At 43.9% G+C, this 18,364-nt stretch overlaps 1 protein-coding gene across 1 annotated transcript in view; it reads right to left on the reverse strand.

Annotated features, from left to right (window-relative positions):
- The window catches only part of cdh23 (cadherin-related 23), a 139,697-nt gene that overhangs the window by 93,876 nt on the left and 27,457 nt on the right, over window positions 1-18,364 (reverse strand). The window contains exons 4-6 of the mRNA XM_037464975.2: window positions 12,010-12,152; window positions 11,737-11,784; window positions 11,328-11,420 (exon numbers count right to left, since the gene is read on the reverse strand). Coding sequence (XP_037320872.2) covers window positions 11,328-11,420; window positions 11,737-11,784; window positions 12,010-12,152 — 284 coding nt within the window. The remainder of the gene's footprint in view (window positions 1-11,327; window positions 11,421-11,736; window positions 11,785-12,009; window positions 12,153-18,364) is intronic.

Consider the following 18,364-nt stretch of genomic DNA (forward strand, 5'->3'; position numbering starts at 1 on the left):
ATTATTTTTACTTTATATTCAAAGCATCTGTGACAATTCTTGGCATCCGTAGCTGCAGGCTTCAAACATGCCACTCAAAACTGCCTGTGTCTTTTCAACTTAAAGATTTCAATGAACTTTTAATGCTAACTTAATGATTATCACTTTTCTTTACACCTAATCTGCAACTCAACATATCTCTTTCTGCAAATCACTGACCACGCTGCTCTGCTTAAGACACAGGAAGCTCAAAGTCACATTTTGTGCCATTTTGAAAACACAAAACCCCAAACCAAAAAGGACTCACCCAAAGATCACACATCTTTAGACCGAATACTGCATTACTTGGCTGTTGACGCTTTAATCTGGAAGAAAGCACCGTTAAAAACAGGGGCACAACTTGCATCAATGGAAGCTGAGCAAGTAACCCGTTTTAGCAATTTAATATAAAACAAAGTACTTTTTATTTTCGTCTCTATAAATTAATTAGAATATTTTCGTTTTAGATGTTCATTCATTGATTTCAATGTGGAGTAATACATATTCTAATCACGTACTGTTGTTGTATGCTGCGCTTAATAAAGTCATGTACTTCACCAACAATGCGTCGCTGGAGAAGCAGAACGGTTTGAAGTGGTGTAGATTGTGTGAAGCAATAAGGTAACAAATTGTGTTCCTATGAATTGTTGTATAGTTTAGAATGAAGTGTTATATTTTGTAAAAGAGCCCAGGTTTTCTGCTATTTGTGTGTATGGTTCTGTGAATTATGTCTAGTGTTTTGACAAATAAGCCCCATTCATGGAGAGCAACCGCTAATAATAAAAATAACACAGCCCAGCTAGTGGCTGCCTCTCAAACCCTCAGGTAGGTCCAACTGTGTAGAAACACACTGGGATACATATGAACATGCACTAGTAGTATGACAGAAGATGTCCCTTCTTATTATGAAGCAGGTGGTCCTCGAGAAAAAGTCCCATTGACATAGTGAGACAGTGAAAGGTACGATATAAGAAAGCCTGTTTCCCTTTCTGCCAATAGAATATCTTGATCTCCTACATAATCGGTGGAGTTCTTTTCCATTTCTTCTCATTTTTAAAAAGACAAATTAAATGCAAATTAGAGTGCCGCTGATTATCATATAAACGGCTGATGCCTAGAGGGGCAAGACCAGCCCTTTATTTATTTATTCAGTCAGATTTTTCACAGTTCCCCTCACAACTCTGACTTTAATCAGTCCACACTTTCTTTTAAAGACATTGGGGACCCTGGGACCAGTCGAAGCGATGCGTGTGTTTGAGCTTGTGTACGTAGGCCACTCGGGGTTTGTGCAATCCAGAGGTGAGCAACCACGAGGCAGCCAAGAGGCAGAAAGGCCGACGTGCAGCATCCAAGAGGCTGTGCCGCCTAATTAGCATCGTGTCACCTGCTGCTGTGCATTGTTGGACATGCATGCTGCAGCATGAACCGTCGTCTTTTATCTTTTACATCAAGGGCAACCACCTGTGAAGGTACACATTTGGAACCGTCGCAAAGCTCTATTGTACATTTATTGAGCGGTAACCTTACAAAGTCAAACGCCACTGCAAGTGGTCGGATTAGAATTCAGTGGGAAAGAGGGAAACGCTGTTCGCGCATTAGAACGCAAAGGGGAGAGATGAAGGGAAGTGGCTGAAGAAATGACATGGGAAGAGATTTAGAGAAAAGACAGAGTCTGAGCAGTGCCCCGAAATCAGCAGGATTGAAAATGGACTTCCAAACCAGCCGTCTGTGTTTGATGCTAATACTTGGAGGGTGGCCAGATTATCTCCTTATCACAATGCCTCATGATTGCTTTTGACCGATTTTGAAAGCGAAGCTCGTTTTGTCAAAATGTGTGTGGATCACACAACCACACAGAAGGAGGGGAACACCTCTGGTTATACAGTACATCAACATATTGACCACTGATGAATAGATATATATATGTAGATATATTTTCCTTCATGTTTTAAAATCACTCAATAAGTCATCATTTCCAAATATACATTTTTTTACTTCCATGGCTGTTATAAACTGGATGTGACCTACATCAAGAGTAACAAATTAACATGTGATTAAGGGTTTAATCACATGAACGTTTTGGAAGACTTGAATAATGTTTTTTCCTTACGTATCCGTCTCCATTATTGTGCTCCATGTGTCATTTTAGTGTGAACGCAATGAAAAAGCAAAAGCACTAAACAAAGCGATGACCTGTGAGTAATTGGTATTTCATCTCGAGACAACCTGCTCACATGCGATGTCCGGCAGTACTTTGACAATTCACCTTCTTTACCTTTGCTATTTCTGACATCCAGTTTTTCTGTTCTCTGACGTGGACCAATTGTTGATGCGCTCTGCTCTTATCATCTCAACTACTGTGATCTGCAGTTGGCAGACAACAATAGAGACTCATTTGACTTTTTCCCAACGTCACCTGACATCTACCCGTTTGGCGCTCATAGATTTGTAGAGGGTGGGATGATTGACATTTTCTCTGGATTTTTTCCACTTCAAAATCACGTTGATAAATCATGTATGTTGTTGCGGACGGGACAAGGGGGACGGGGGGGGGGGGGGAGGAAAAACCTGAGTGAAGTAAAAAATCAAAACGCTTCCTCATCACAAAGTGACGTCAGCGACCTTTGCATGTCACTTTCCCTGCTTGGAGCTCCTGGTCTCTCCACTCTGCTCCAAACAAAGTAACAGGGCTTTGGTTTAGAAGCAACGTTACTATGCTGCTGATGAACAGGCACCTTACGCCGCACATCCTGACAAGCCCAACCTGCTCCTGGGGCCATCTCAGCAAGATTACATGGGATCCAATGCACTCTGTGCATTTTGAGGAGAAGACTACTCTCTTTCCCTTCCTCGTATCAGTGCATTGGTTCATTTTCAAGCCTCCCGTGTGTTTTCTCTTCATCGTCAACTCTGCCCCCCTGGATCTCTCCGTTCTGCAGTCCGCTCGTATAGGTACACTAAACTCTATATCAACAACGCCTTCTATCTGCAGCCTCGGGTGCAGGCTATCGTGAGGGCAGATGGGCCTCCATGAGTCTTAGTGTCTCAGGTGTCTCACTGCGGGCCGAGCAGAGATGGACATGCTGCCCTCCCAATGCATATTTTACAGACTGCCAGCAATTGCAGGCACATCAGTACTTATATCCAGGCTGCTACCCCCCTGCACCATGAACCTAGGTCCCTATAATTCCAGTTTTTGGAGAAAGTCAGTGGTTACTCCCCAAAGCACAACATGTGAGTCTGTGTCTCTGACCACACAATCGGAGCATTAAAATGCCTCCATCGCTTTTCCAGCTAAGAAACTCTAATAGGACAGGATTATTATGCTGGCTTTTTTCATTTGCAACTACTGTGACAGATAAAAGATGACAAGGAGTCAAGTAATAGGCAGACAAATCACGGTAGAAATTATGAGCAATCAGAATGAAACATTTTCTAACTTCAGCCCTGAAATCACAATTTGCAACAATGAATTAATTGATATTTAATTGACTTTAATTTATATATTCACTGTAGCCATTTGCTCTGGTCCGCAGGTGAACAATACCATTGCTACCTGACAGCATTGCAGGAAAAGCAAAAAGGCACGTGGCCGTGGCAGCAGAGCATATTTGTCTAAAAACATTGGCCTTATCTGTGCTGCACTAAACTGGACAACAAAAAATAGAAACACATATTTTCTATTTTGCAAAAAACACATGCCGTAAGCAAGTGAAAAATTAGCGGATTTAGTTTCAACTCTACAGCGCGTGTCCACACGGCTGTGGACTGTTGAATCGGTGTGAAGGTCTGCTCCTCTCTACAAGGTACGTGTGGATTCTGGATTCTGAGCGAAAGCAGAGAATCTGACATATAAGAAAGAAGTATTGTCACCGTACTGGATTTGAAGGGAACCACGCCCTGTCGATCGCACTGAACAGAACGGAACTGCAATGAGCTAAATGCGCAGTCTCACACGGAAAGACAACCCAGATCGGGGGGGCGTCGGAGCTCGCGCAGAGAAACGGCGGCACGGCCGGGGTCCGTTTGCAATCACTTCATGTAGCTCTGCAGCACAGAGGAGTGTGGACGGACAGACCAGCAAGCAAAGAAGTAGTGCTGCACGGAGGAAGGAGATTGATGTGTTCGAGACAAAAGCCAGCTAAATGTACCAAAGGTCTACACGGTTTAAAGCTGTGTGCATATTAAACTATGGTGGAAAACCCCGGGGCCAAAGAAACTAATAAATGCGCAATCATCTCCTGAATAAAGAGATCATTACATGGATATTTGGTACTTCCTACAACAAAGCAACCTGTTATTTCTCATAATTTCATTTCCCTTTCATTTCTCTCTTCATCTCAATTAATGGAATGTGACGCTGTCAAATTAGATCACATCTCGTTGATGAAAAGCGACACCAGTAATGGAGTGCTCAATGAGGAGAGAGGAGGATTGTCTGTGTCATCAGCTGTCTCAATCCCCTTCACTCATGCAAAATGTCATAAGAGCACTTAGTAGCAAAAGCTTTCCTGACGTTTGTATGTAGCAGTGTTACAATCAAATATCTCCACTACTGCTAAGACCTTTTGAAAAAATATTTTCTTTTTTTGTCCTTTCAACTGTTAACCCACCCTTGTTATTAAAAGCCGGGTCCTGATGGGGCGGGGAGGGGGTCCAGAAGAAAGACTTGAAATAAGATGCAGCCCAACGCACGACTCAATTATGCATTAAAGCACTACGTTGGGGACACCCCCACAGAAGGGGGAGCAATGAGGCATGGGTGGGGAGGAGGACAGTTGAGGGGTGAGCAGGGACCTTGGTGACGTCGGCTGGAATCCACGTGAGTTGGTGACGACAGGAAAAGGAAAGGACGCTTCTCACTTGAAGAACGAAAGCACGTGACCACCTTTAGAAAGTTGCTGGTACCTCACGTTACAGACCCGGGTTGTTCCAATCAGTGTCACCATGCTGTTGCAGAGTCTTAGAGACCACCAGGAAAGAACACTCCTGCTGTGTTTAGTACATCTTCCCAATTAGATCCTTGGAAGACACTATGACATATGCATGTTTGCAGTCACAACGCCCTAAACAACAACAAAAAGCAATACTGAAGGTTGAAAGCCTCACTATCATCATTTGGAGCATACGTGTGCCTTTTGCAATCAACCTGTTAAACTATGAGATATGTCCCTTATGCAAAGCCAACATTTTGGTGTGTGTGTGTGTGAGTGTGTGTTCGGACGGGTGTACGACTTTCTGGTGGCACTAGGGAAAAGTTCAGCCAAGCTGCCAGTACTGGTGATGTCTTACTGGGAACCATAATGTAAAACAGACTGAACAAAACATCCACAGTCAGTCCCCTGAGCTGGTGGGAGAGAAGCTGTAGAATAAAGACGCCATCAGACTCACTAGAATGAAAACGTAGCAGAGACTGACAGAGATGAAGCTCAAACATCTGTTTGCCACCTTAATTAGTTTGAGCGAATGTTTGTTGTAGTTGTCATGTTTGCCTGCTGCAACACATCTCTGGGGGATGTGAGGTGTAAATTGAACAGTACAAGCAGCCGCAAAATAAAAACTACCGGATTTGTTTAAGTGAGTTATGCAAGAGAAGGGAAGAGAAGAGAAATATTGGACTCCGCAGCGAGCTCACGCATAGGTAGGCCTCTCTCCAGACCCCACTCCTTTCTCCCTTACGTCTCTATAATGCCTTATTTTTCTTTAATGCCCTTCTCCATACCATCTCAATTATGGAAGTGACAGCCAAAACAGATTTGGAAAAATTGGAAGGGCTATAAAACTATTAAGGGAAATCTAGCCAGGGTGTGAGGAACAGTGAGGGGGAGGTGCAGATTGAAACACTGAGGGAGACGATGGGGGAATTTGCATAATGCCAAACGGGGGGGCCCCGGTGAGGGTGAAGGGCCTACTTGTGTGTGTGTGTGTGTGTGTGTGCGCCATGCTGCAGCGCTTTGTGTTCATGAGATGTGATCGCAGAGCTGCTGCAAGATGAACACGGAGCGACGACACGCACAACTGGCTTCAGTGTTAGCAAAGCCTTGTCAGGATTCCAAATTACACCAGGTGAGTGTTAGTGGAAAGGAGAGCAGCAAAGGCGGGGGAGGGGAGACACACACACACACACACACACACACACACACAAACACACTTTAAAGAAAGGGAGAGAAGGAACGACAGGTTGATTTATTCAAAGAGTGAGGAGTGGGTGAATCAAACTTTAATGGAGTGCTAGCAGCTTTCTCTCCCCCTTCAATCTCACCCCTCTCCGGCAGCCTTTTCTTGTGTGCTCCCACTGCTTCTCCTCCTGCACCACCACCACCTCCCCAAAAAAACAACACACTTTTTTGACGGTCCACCCGCAAACACGAGCTCGCGCTTTTATTGACAGACGAATCTGCGCCCATCGCAGCACATCACGCAAACCAAGGTGCTCTTCATGCTCAGTGGGATAAAGTAAATGACGGGAAGATTAGGAGACGGAGAACAGGTGATGAAGCTTGTTGCTTTAACCTCTGGACTGGAAAGGATGCGCGGAAGGAATTGCTCAACGGGCCCGACGTTTCCTCTGACAAGTGACTTAAGCTACCACTTACCCTGAAAGGCTTACTTAAGTCCACAAATGAATCACCATTCATGCACTCACTCCTTCCACAAGGTGCTCGCCACACATGGACCGAATTGGTTTTGTATTAAAAAAATGAAGGAGGAAGTGTAGGAGTTTGTGCAGTGGATGATCACGTGTTGCGCTCTAATCAGACATGAAGCGGGTGGCCGAGGGAAAGATCTTAAGATCGCACACTCCTTAAAGCCCTTTCTTGATAATCATATTCATGACTTCTGGAACTTATTCTCATTTTTCCATCGAAAACCGGAGGAAATCTCTGCCGCAAACTTCATCAAATGGGATATTTTTTCGAGAAGCCACAACTTGCTCAGGGTTGGGTTCTAGCACCAGATCTGTATAGGGGAATGTTATAAATGGAGCCCGAGATGAGTTAAATATTGACTGCTTCCCATTTAACCTTCTCGCTTTATCCATTTTTCCTCCCTTTCTCCCTAAATCCTCCCTATGGGGCTCAGGGTCTTAGTGTCAGGCAGAATTCTCTTTGAGACCTGCGCCTGTCAACCAGCCACCACTCGGCTCAGTTACCACTAGATTCAATTACACTGGACCAGGAGAGATGATACTGAAATCATTACTGACTAAATCCAACTTCTAGGAGGAGCCGAATGTGTGTGTGTGTGTGTGTGTGTCAAAAAGACGGCGTGCGTTTAGCAACAAGCAGAAATATTTAATAACTAATTTCTTAAGAAAAGTATTCCACCAGTGATTTTTGTTTTAAGTTCCCCTGAACCTTGAGACATTAGTCATCCACATACTAGAAAATCTGCTTCAGAGCAGAAATATCTGTAACCTGGTAAACAAATTGAAACCCTGGCATGCTGGAACATATTGAAACACAGGGAGCAGGACGATAAAATGTTACGGATTAATTCAGCCTTCAGAAGTGGAAAAAAAGGCAAGGAACCGATTCATCTATGTTGTACCTGACAGCGACAGAGAGTACATCAAATAGCGGGTGCCTCTGTTTTGCTGCCAGAGCCCCCACCGAGCACTAAGCAGCTCATTCACAGGCGTAATAGGAGCTCTCAAACACACTCTGGCACTATTATCTCAAATAACAGCACATTTGCGTGCACGTGTGCTTGAAGTGTGTCACACTCATCATCTCAAGATGAAGAAGAAGTAGGATCCAAAGCTTTAAGACTGAACGCTCTGTTGTTGATTGAACTCACTAGCAGCAGTGGGGCAGGTTTGTGTTCTGGTGCTTCTGATCATTCAACCTGAGGATGCACGTCTTCCATCGAGGGATTTGTAAGAAATAATTTACAAAAAACACAAGTTTTACTTTACATTGAATCAGACCAGACTGCAGGTCTTTGTCTAGATGTCTGACTTTCACCCGAGGGGTTTCCACCTTGGGAAGCCCTCCTCCATGACATCAGCCGTAGTTCATCAGAGCTTACTGTAGGTTAGAGAGGGACATTGAGATACGGCTGATAGAAAATAGAGGCTGAGAAAGGATTTGCTCACCTGCCTGACATACCTCAGAGGCAGTAAACAGATAGAGTTGGGATACCTTATCACCGGGAGCCTCTTGCCTGTCCCCCAATACATTTAATCCATCTATGTGCTGCATCAAAACGTTGGTCTGGAGTCGGTTATACAATCTTGGCTGCTTCAATACAACCTGTTATCAAAGGCAGGATTCCACTGCACTGCGTATATTTATTGTAGGTGAGGACGAACGGGAGTAAGGTAAGAGGTTGTAAAAAGATGATATCTAAACTGTGAAAGCAAACTTTACATTGCGAATGGTGGTAAAAGTATGAAGAAAATAAACAGGACTAAATACATAGGGGGGTGAATGTATATTATACACAAATGCCATAAAGAAATTTAGTTTTGTGCGCCGTTGTGTGTGTGTGTATGACAACAAAATACAAAGGCCATTTTAAAGGTGCGGCGTGTAGGATTCTCCAACCTACAATTACGCCACAGACTTGGTCCATGGAGGGTTTGTTTGATAGGAGACTACCTGTCACGCTTTGGGAGTGTTTAATACACTTGTGAATATGTTGTATGCTCACTCCATCATCTCGTGCAATCACGGCTTTGGGTTGTGGCCCATCTGCTCTTCTATCAAAATTATTATTATTTCTGGCGATGGCCTTCTCTCGTTGTAGCCAGTCTCTGCCGCTGTCTGCCCGAGTGTGTGGATGCTGTAAATCTGGCCAGCTCATTAGCGCTGACAGAGGGAATGCTGGCGGCCCACCTGCTCCCTTTCACCCTCTTTATGGCTCTACAAATTAAAACGACATTTACGCGTACTCGGCCCCGCTCTCCCCCCCCACTGCACCGCTCACCTTGCCGCTCACATTGCATCGTCTGCTCACTGCTGAGCTATCTCAATATACCGCCCCCCCCCCTCCCTAACCGTTCTTCTGTCAGTCTGTTCTATCACAGTGTTTAATTCCATCACTCACAACTATTCTTTCCCTTCTACTACTCTGTCATCCTTTACATCCACCTCTCTGTGCTGAAATCCAGCAGCACTGTCTAGTAGTGCTGATTGTAGTCTAAACATCAGTTACTCAGGCATGTCCAGTGAGTGACGGCGTGATGGTTCGATGCTACACCACGTTTTCTTTGCCCGCCAGAATTCAGGGTTGTGATAAAGGCAATGAGGCCATTTAAGTTAAGGGAAAAACAAGATCAGGCGAGGACGGTAAGCAAAAGAGGAAATATCCTACAATTAGGAGCAAACTGATTTCTAAATGAACATCGCCCCCAAAAGTCCCTCTTTCAGGTGGAGGAAAACAATGGGTTTGATCAAGAGCTCTCCGCGTACAGATTGGACTGTAAGCACCACAGAAAACATGAATTCATTTTCTGTTTCTGATTTATCAGGGCGGTCACAATAACATGTTGATTTGTCATAAAAACACATTCCACCTGCATAAGTCTCACTCTGTGTGCACATACATAAGGTCAATGATACCCAAACCATTGCTGTGTCTAGTGTTTACAAGAATCTGATCCATTGCCACAAAAACATGGTCCTTAAATAAAAAGCTTAAATTCGACGACGGACAAGAGCAGTAACTCACTGGCTGATGCAGTAAGTGCAGGATACACTGTGTGAGCGACTGGGGGCTTTCTGGAAACTCATGCATATTGTTTGCAGAGCTTTGAAAGTCGGACATGCGGGTTCACTACAACTGAGCCGCGGCCGCACTGGCCTGAGAGAATCGGTGGGTGGTCTAAACAGCCTCGTCTTAGCAGTTCTTCTTCCTCCATTTATTTCTGACTCTATGGATTGGGGAGAGAAGAAGTCAGTGGCTTTGAAGATTTGGGGAGGACTCAGGAAAGGGGTGTGTGCTCAATATAAACAGCGAGATACGTGTGTGTGTGTGTGTGTGTGTGTGTGTGTGTGTGTGTGCGTGTGTGTGTGTGTGTGTTTGTGTTGGGATATCAGCCACTGTTTGAAGTCTTCCACTCCACTCTGGCAATTACTTCCATCAAGGATTAGATGAGGGAGAGGGCAAACAGGAGAGAGGAAGATGGAGAGAAGTGAGAGCCGAGGAGGGAGGTAGCAGATCCAGGGGACAGAGAACCCAGGAAATAGATAGAGGTCTACACAGCAGTGAGTCAATTCCCAAAAGGAGGCTGTGCATACCCTCTAAATATGAGCATGAAGACAACCCCTCAAATCCCATGATCGGCCCATGACAGCTAAACACAACCATTTCCAGAGCACAGGGACCAAAACACTGGGAACTGTCACCAAGAGCTGGCTGTAGCCTGTGGGGCGCCGTTTGTAAAATGTTGCACGTTCCAAAATCCTGCGCAGTTTTGGTACATTTAGCATTATCATATGAAAAAGGACAATATTCATATGTCCCTTTTTCAAACATTTAGAGAGAAATTCATTTAAATACATGCAATAAATTTTCAAAAGATAATTTTTGGGAATAACACAATGTTGTTAAATAATATAAATATTAAATGTCTAATGAGGTTTGATCACGTTTTATCTTGCATAAGCAAGATTTAATAAAAACTGTCACAATTGAAGACCACTGTGATACCTGTTTGGTGGCGATGGACTTAATTGACTGTTGTGATTTGCTAAGGCTCAGATCCATCACATAGCGGAGCATTTGGCTGGGAGATGCATATGTTTGTATTTATCTTCAGCATAGTGATTGGTTTTGCATTGCCAGCAGGAGTTTTTGTTCTCTGAACTGGTATGGAAATTGTAAATAGATGTGAATAGAATATAAGTCGTATAACACAGGTTTTTCAGGTGTTTTTTTTTTTTTTTTTAGAACTTGTTGCGTACGTCAGTGAGCAGAAGGTTACGACGCGCCTGTGGTGCAGGTTTTGGAGATCACCAGGCTGATAATGGCAACGGAGACGTCGGCGCTGCCGGTGGTGCAGAGTTAAAGCAATCTGCATGATGCAGAAAAGGTTTTTATTGTCACAAACGGGGGGACATTGGAAGGTCGACTGTAAATGGTTCACACCACGGCCTAGAAGTATATACTTCCAATTCCAAAAGGTAGGAACATACTGTATATTGCAAATGTAAAGTATACTCAGTATACATTTAAATAAAAAATAGATATTTGGCATTATTAATGTAGGTAGATCTGCATGACTTGTAAACCCAAAAAGTGTGGAAACCCCTAGTTTACAGAAAAAATGATTAATACCGTGGAAACACTTCTGGGAGCCTCACCTCTGGGATGTGGACGGTGTAAGGCTGCCCGTGGAAGTTTGGCGCATTGTCGTTCACGTCTCCAATCTGGATGTTTACCGTGTCTTTGACCACCTGAGGGAGGAAACACGTCGGTGAAACCATTGCCAACCCTCCTTCACAAGTTACTAGTCAGAGCGCTGCATTCAGTCAAAATGAGTACAGAAAAGCCAAGAATCACAGAAAAGAAAAACAGGCAAAAGGATGTGATAGATTAACCGAAAGGGAAGAGTAGGTTGAATAGTTACATGTGACAAAGAGAAAAACAACGATGTGTGTGAAAGGGAGATGGACTGCTAGAGAAGGTCATTTGGTTGGGCCATATCCAGGTGTCAGTGTGTGACAGGATGTCTTAACATAACTGTGATCACAGTGCAAATCTCTCTCTTACCTCTTGAGAGTCGCTCACGAAGAATTCAACCTGCATCTCGGACTTGGTCTGTTGGAGAGCGAGAACAGCATAAGAATGTGGGAAACAAAAAAGCATTGAAAATACATAGAAGAGCCACTCTGAACCCACAACTTTCCTCTGCTCTTTCATCATTGATGATTCACATTCCATGCCCTCATTTGCCATTGGCCCAAATTGGCCAGCGAACCTTTTCTTCCATGTAATGCATTTGGTTTGGTAATGTGTGAGCGTGTGTTTGCTGGGTGGTCATACCTCACGGTCCAGCTGCTGTCGGAGCCAGACCACGCCGGTGTCTTTGTTCACAGAAAAATACCTCATTGCCTCTTCTCCTGAAACACCATATATGAGAGGTTCCCCCTCAGGATCAAGTGCGTTCAGCTGCGCAACTGAGGAACCTACCAGACAGAGAGTCAAAGGTCAGGGGTCAGACAAGAAATATCCTTTGTTATGTCATCTCATATTTACAAATCTAAAGAGCAAGGCATTGCAAATACGCTGGCAGAGATCGATGCCACTGAAAGTCATGCAGGTACAGCAGACTCTGTAAAGATGCCGCAACAACACACACACACGCAGCTAAGGCTGCAACTAGCGATTATTTTGATAATCATCTATTCAACGAATCAATTAATATTCATTTCCAAACCTTTTATTCTATAACAAAACTACAATTTGTGCAAAAAGTTCAGAACGTGCAGGTTGCTCCTTGGACAAAATGATTTATAAAAAATAAAGAGAAATACAAAAAACGTATATGTATAAGTATGATTCAATGGAAAAAAGGATATCAAACACGCATTATAACTATGCAGTTAAATATTTAACATTTATTCCAACATTTAACATAAGAAGGATATCTTGTTCAAACAATTCATTATATACATTGTGTGTGTATATACATATATTCTATTCACAAATCTAATGAGCGATGCATTGCAATTGACACACTCATTTAGTTATTTAGTGTGAAATGCTCCCACACCATGGACTCTGCTGCGACTCACAACTGCCGCTGCTCTTTTTTTGTGCTCCGCGCACATCTCCGGGTAATCACACCGAATCAATAATAAAATTTGGTTTCCAACACTTTTAATAATCGATTTTTATTGATTCGTCGTTTGCAGCCCAAACACGCTACCCTGAGCGAGAGTAGAGATGAGGGAGGGGGTTTTAATTGGAGCTCCAATGGTCCATTGACTTCATTCGTCACAGACACCAGAGCGGAGACAGGCCGGGCTAATCAAAGCCGGAGGTGGAGCGCCATTAGCCTGACTAACCCAGCGTGCTGGGCGGAGGTGTCAAGAGGGGCCAGGCGAAGGTTTGGAGGGGCATTGAACAGAGCACGGAGACCCCTCAACGCAGGGTCAAGGCTCATTACGGTCCAGTGTAAAGCTGCTTGGGAACGCAAGTGTGATGCACTGAAAGGGAGGGAATGCTGACATCAATCACACACACACAGCGGCCCCCAGGGGTTATTAATATGCATCCTGTTTTATATACTGTACATACATACAACATACAGCTAAAAGGTAGACAAACATTTAGAGGTACATCAAGTACAGTTGAACTGTAGTCCTGAAGACGTTTCATTGGTCTGCAGAGCTGTAGTATTTACAACAAAATCAAAAAGAGGGTATTGAATACGAGTGGATGGACGAGGGATTACATGTTTTCTTTCCCCTCCTACTCGTACTCGGTCAGACAATAGAGGTCAAGACAAACTATATCAAGCCTTTCATTTACGCAGCAAAATGCTTAATACAACGACCAATTAGACTTGAAAATCACCTCCTCGCCCTAGGTTTATTAATACTCTCCATTTTTAAATGAAAGGGAGTCAAAAATGACTAATTAATACGACGATTTATGAACTCCTCTCATTGCGTCTAATGAGATTTATGCAAATTTAACTGCTTTCAATATGAGTTATAATTTGGTTGAAGACAGTGCAAATTGAGCCTTTTACCTCATAGTCATCAATAATAACTGATTTTACTTTCCACTCCACTGTGGAGGATTTGTTGGCTCCGTGTGGCAGACGTACACTCAAGCGAAGGATAACAAATCATTTGATGCTAAGACTATGTATGAGAGCCACGCGTTTGTGGAAGATTAACTTTTACTGAGGAAAATAAGAGGTAAACTAAGAGCCATTGGGCACACCAGTTAGATTATCTGGCCCATGTGCTGAACCGGATGCTCTGTCCCCATCTGCTCAGTATGTGTGCAGCAGCGTAGTATTAGTAAGATTGGGCACTGCACTGAATAAACTATTTTTCTACCAATCTTTTACAATAGTCTGAAGAAAGCATAATGGATGCAATAAAAAAGAAAAAAAGTAAAAAAGAAAATGTACTGTGTAGTGAATGAATGAAAGATCCTCGAATTAATGATAGAAATTTGAGGAAATTCAAACATATGGTTAATTTTAGGGAGGGTTGAGGCTTAATTTCATAAGTTTGGTTAGTTTTAGGGATAGTGTTTTGGTTGAGGGTTCTTGGTATATTCAGAATTGAAATGAGGGAAGGGTGTGTGTGTGTGTGTGTGTGTGTGTATAAATCTCTCCACTGCTAATCTGTAACACTGTGCAAAGCTGACAAATGATGCCATTTAGCAGCAAGTGATGCCAGTATTACTGTTATGAATGATACAGTGCACATTAACATTGTCCCTCCCCTTCTCCACTTCTATGCAACACTGCTCTCATGACAAGAGCGATGGGCTGGAGGATCATCTCTCTACCTAACCTTTCTCTCCCATTGTCCCCAGAATACTCAATCTGCAATGCACACCCTTCTGCATTCACACGGTATGGTTTGATCAGAATGACCACAGCAGAGCTAATTAGGACGAGGTGAGCTAGAGACACCTGGGGGCCAAACCATGGACCCATTAGAGATGTGTGCTTAGTTCAAAAAAAGACTCCCTCTGTCATAAGAAGGATACCAGAGAGCACAGTTTTAATTAGCAGCACATTTAAGTTGTCTTTCTAGATATTTCTAAATGGATAAAAGAAGATAATACATAAGTCAAATTTACTGATGCAGCTCTTATATATATGTGATCAATAACATTACAGAGACAGAAAAAATGGTGAGGAATGGTTTTCCTAAAAGGGTCAACAGCGTTTACAAAAATGAGCCAGGCCTTCTGAAAACATCAATCATCCCGCCACAGAAATATAAAAAATGGTGAGAATACAGTCAGGAGAGAGTTAAAAGGAAGAGGTGCAAACACAAGTAAGTGGAACCATCACTGCGTCACTGTGTCAGGGCTGGACACGCAATGGCGTAACACACCCAAACTGACAAAGCCTTGGACCTACTACGCAGTGGCTGCCTTAGGTTTTACTCGGTTCGATCTTTTAGGAAAAGCAAGGGAGCCAATGGGGACACTGAATCCCGGCCTGATCGATGGGAGCTGCGTGTTGGACGGGGACTCAGCTCCTTGGTGCCCCGGGGGCCTCAGGATAAAGAAAGAGAAAGAGGCTGTAGGCCAAAGCCCTGTTCATTATGTTGGTGACATCTTCAGACCTCTCGTTCATCTGAGCGCTGATTCAGTGGGACAGGCGCTGTCAGGACTGCAATTTCACGCATGTTGTGAAATGTAGCTCAGATTTTTATGGTGCACAGAGGCTCAACGGGTATATGGGTTTAGTACCAACAGAGCAGCAGAACAATAAAATAAAAGATGTTTTAAAAACAAAGTAGAGAGATGACTGACTGGGGACAGGCCAGAAGAATTTTGATCTTTACCCGCTTCATATAAATACTTGATGTGTTGTCTTGAGGGAAGGCCGGAGAGCCTGCAGGTGCAAGTCATCCAATCGGTAGGCTGATGAGTCAGTATGATGCCACTCATGTTACCACCTTGTCTGTCCACTGACAAAGAGAGCCTTCAAACACATCAGCAACACCGACTTGAAGCCTTTCTGCCTTTTTGCCTGCCTTCAATCAATCATCATCAAAAATTCAAGGAGTCAAACCCCGTCTCCGACTGGCACCAAAAAACTGTGTTTGGTTCAGACAGCGTTTGTCATTTTATGGACGGCCACGTGAAGAATGCAGGAGCTGTGATGGAAAGCCTTTGCATCTGTCACACAGATGAGTTGTGATTAGAAGATTGGGACTCTAAACCTTAAACCCTTTTAACCCTAATTGACTTAGCGCCATTTCAACAAGATGGTCAGTTTCTGGTTCACAAGTACATGCCATGCACTCGAGGCTCAATACAAGGTACATTAACTGGTAGGGAGGCTGAGATACCCCCTGGATGTAGAATAGTGGAAATGTACGTACGTTGGCTGCCTATTTGTGTTGATCATGAGAATGCACCTTCACAGTCACACCAGTGTGTGATCGCCACTGTTTACCGTCACTTCATATGAAGAATTCTATCCACCATCTTTTAGAGCTCTTTGGGGGCACATGCATTAACTTGCACGCTCACCTCCAGTCATACAGGCAACAAATTAAACTTTTTTTTTTTTTTTTACAAATAAGATGGAAAGGAGTGGAAATTATCTCATCACCCCTTTCCTTGCTAGGGGTGCCGAGTGCTGCGTTAATGTGTATATTCAGGCTCCTTCAGCCACTGAGATGTGGAAATAAACTGTGGCCAGAAACTAAGTGCTTACAACTCTATTTCCATACAGAGAGAGGTGTATTTTTTCAGGGGGCATATTCAATAGCAGAAAAGAGGTTGCATGCTGATTTAGTGTTTTGGGGTAATTTAGTATACACTTTATTTCCCTGTAGGATGAAGACAGCCTTGGAGTGTTGGTAAATTATTCCTCTGGGAAGGGATTGAGCCCGAAAGCAATAAAACATGAAATAAAGATGGAAGGAAAGAAAAAGTTCACTGTCTTTTCTATTTCACATCTTTGTGACTATTCTCATAGTGACAATCCTGCGTCAGATTATTACAATTTATTTATCAAATAATGGGTATGAATTAAAAATGTTGCTCTTCAAAAAGGCAGTTACATTTGTCTGTTGGAGCAGAGCCACTTGAAATGAGATAAAAGAAATCTACCTCATTTTCTCCATTTTTACCTGGCCTTCTCTCCTCTGTGTGTGTGTGTGTGTGTTTGTGACATCAATAACCGTGATGCGTGAGAGAGCCGAAGACAAATAGTGCCTGGAGTCTGGCTTTAAGTGACTCCTGTGTTTCAACCAACGCACGGCGGCAGAGTCCTTGGGAGGCCGTGTATTAATCCAACAGATTTATGACTAAATCTGTCACGGATGGGAGGAGAGCACCCTCTGCCTTTACTTTAGCCATTCCTGTGAGAAATACACACACATGCTAAATGTGTGTGTGTGTGTGTGTGTGTGTGTGTGTCTTTCTGCACAGCCTATAAATGAACAGACACAATACACATACACTAAAGGGCGGGAAATACATATATGTAAGATTTTATGTTATAAAATTATAAAAAAAGAAAGCAGCGTTTTTGCACCTCATGAAAACCATCAGGTTATCAGGTTGTTGGTGTTGACTCGGCTGTGCAGACATGAATCACTCACACGATGAGGCCGATCCAGTACAAAACCAACCAAGGAGGACCCACGCGTGTGATTGGATGTCCGGCTCACAAATTGGTTTTCTAATAAACGCAAATGGTGAGATGATGAAAACAGCGAGTGGCAAGGCCGTGACTAACCAATCACACGGCGTACGACGGAGGACAGTGAAGGACATTAGCGGACGGTCGTCCCGCACACGGGTGAGGAGCGGCGGGCCCGTCATTGCAGATTCACACGCAGCTCTGCAGGATAGCTCATACTCCTGCCATTCTCTATTGCCATCCCCTCGGTGCGACTGCCTACCCCCCCCCGCGCTGTCTCCCTCTCTTTGATTTTGTCATCCACTCGTCCCGCTCGTGGAGGCCGGACAGAGGGACACAGGCGGCGTTGATGGGAGTGGACAGGTGGTCTGGCCTGTCTTTGTCACAGAAAAGGACGCCCGGCCCGAGCGCACGCGCACCCCCCCCACCACTCCTGCCAACATGCCAAAATGTCCATCAACACTGGCTCTTTGCAACGCCTGCCTCATTCTTTCCTTTTCTTATCACTCTTGCTCTTTTCATCCAATCTTGCTTCTCACTTCAGTTCTTAATCCCATTCGTTTTCTGTTATTTGCCTTCTCTTTTTCACCTTCCATACTCTGTCTCCTCTGCATTGGCCCCCTGTTGACCCCACCGGGGCTGACTATTAGCCGAGAGTGAGCTAAATCATGCTCGGGTAATGGAACATGCCACCTTGATCGTGAAGCAACACGCGCACACACACACACACTGGCGTTGAAACAAAAGCCTCTCACTTTTGGCCTTTTCCCATTTCTCTCCCGTTTACATGTTTATAATCTGGCCTGCGTGTAACCGAAATATAGTGTTGATGTTGTTGCTGTCAGCCCTACAGATGTGGATATGATGTTGGGCAAAGGCAGCAGCAGCCGGGGCTGAGGCAACTCAGAGTTGACCTCCGGCCCTGGTCGTCATTGGAAGGCAGATGTGGGGCATTGCCTCAGAAAACAAGGGCTCTACCTCTCAAACAAATGTAGCTATAGCAAAAGTGCGAGAACTCAAATGAATCAGCAGGTGGTT

This window comes from Pungitius pungitius, chromosome 13, assembly GCF_949316345.1.
Source record: "Pungitius pungitius chromosome 13, fPunPun2.1, whole genome shotgun sequence".
NCBI classification, from domain to species: domain Eukaryota; kingdom Metazoa; phylum Chordata; class Actinopteri; order Perciformes; family Gasterosteidae; genus Pungitius; species Pungitius pungitius.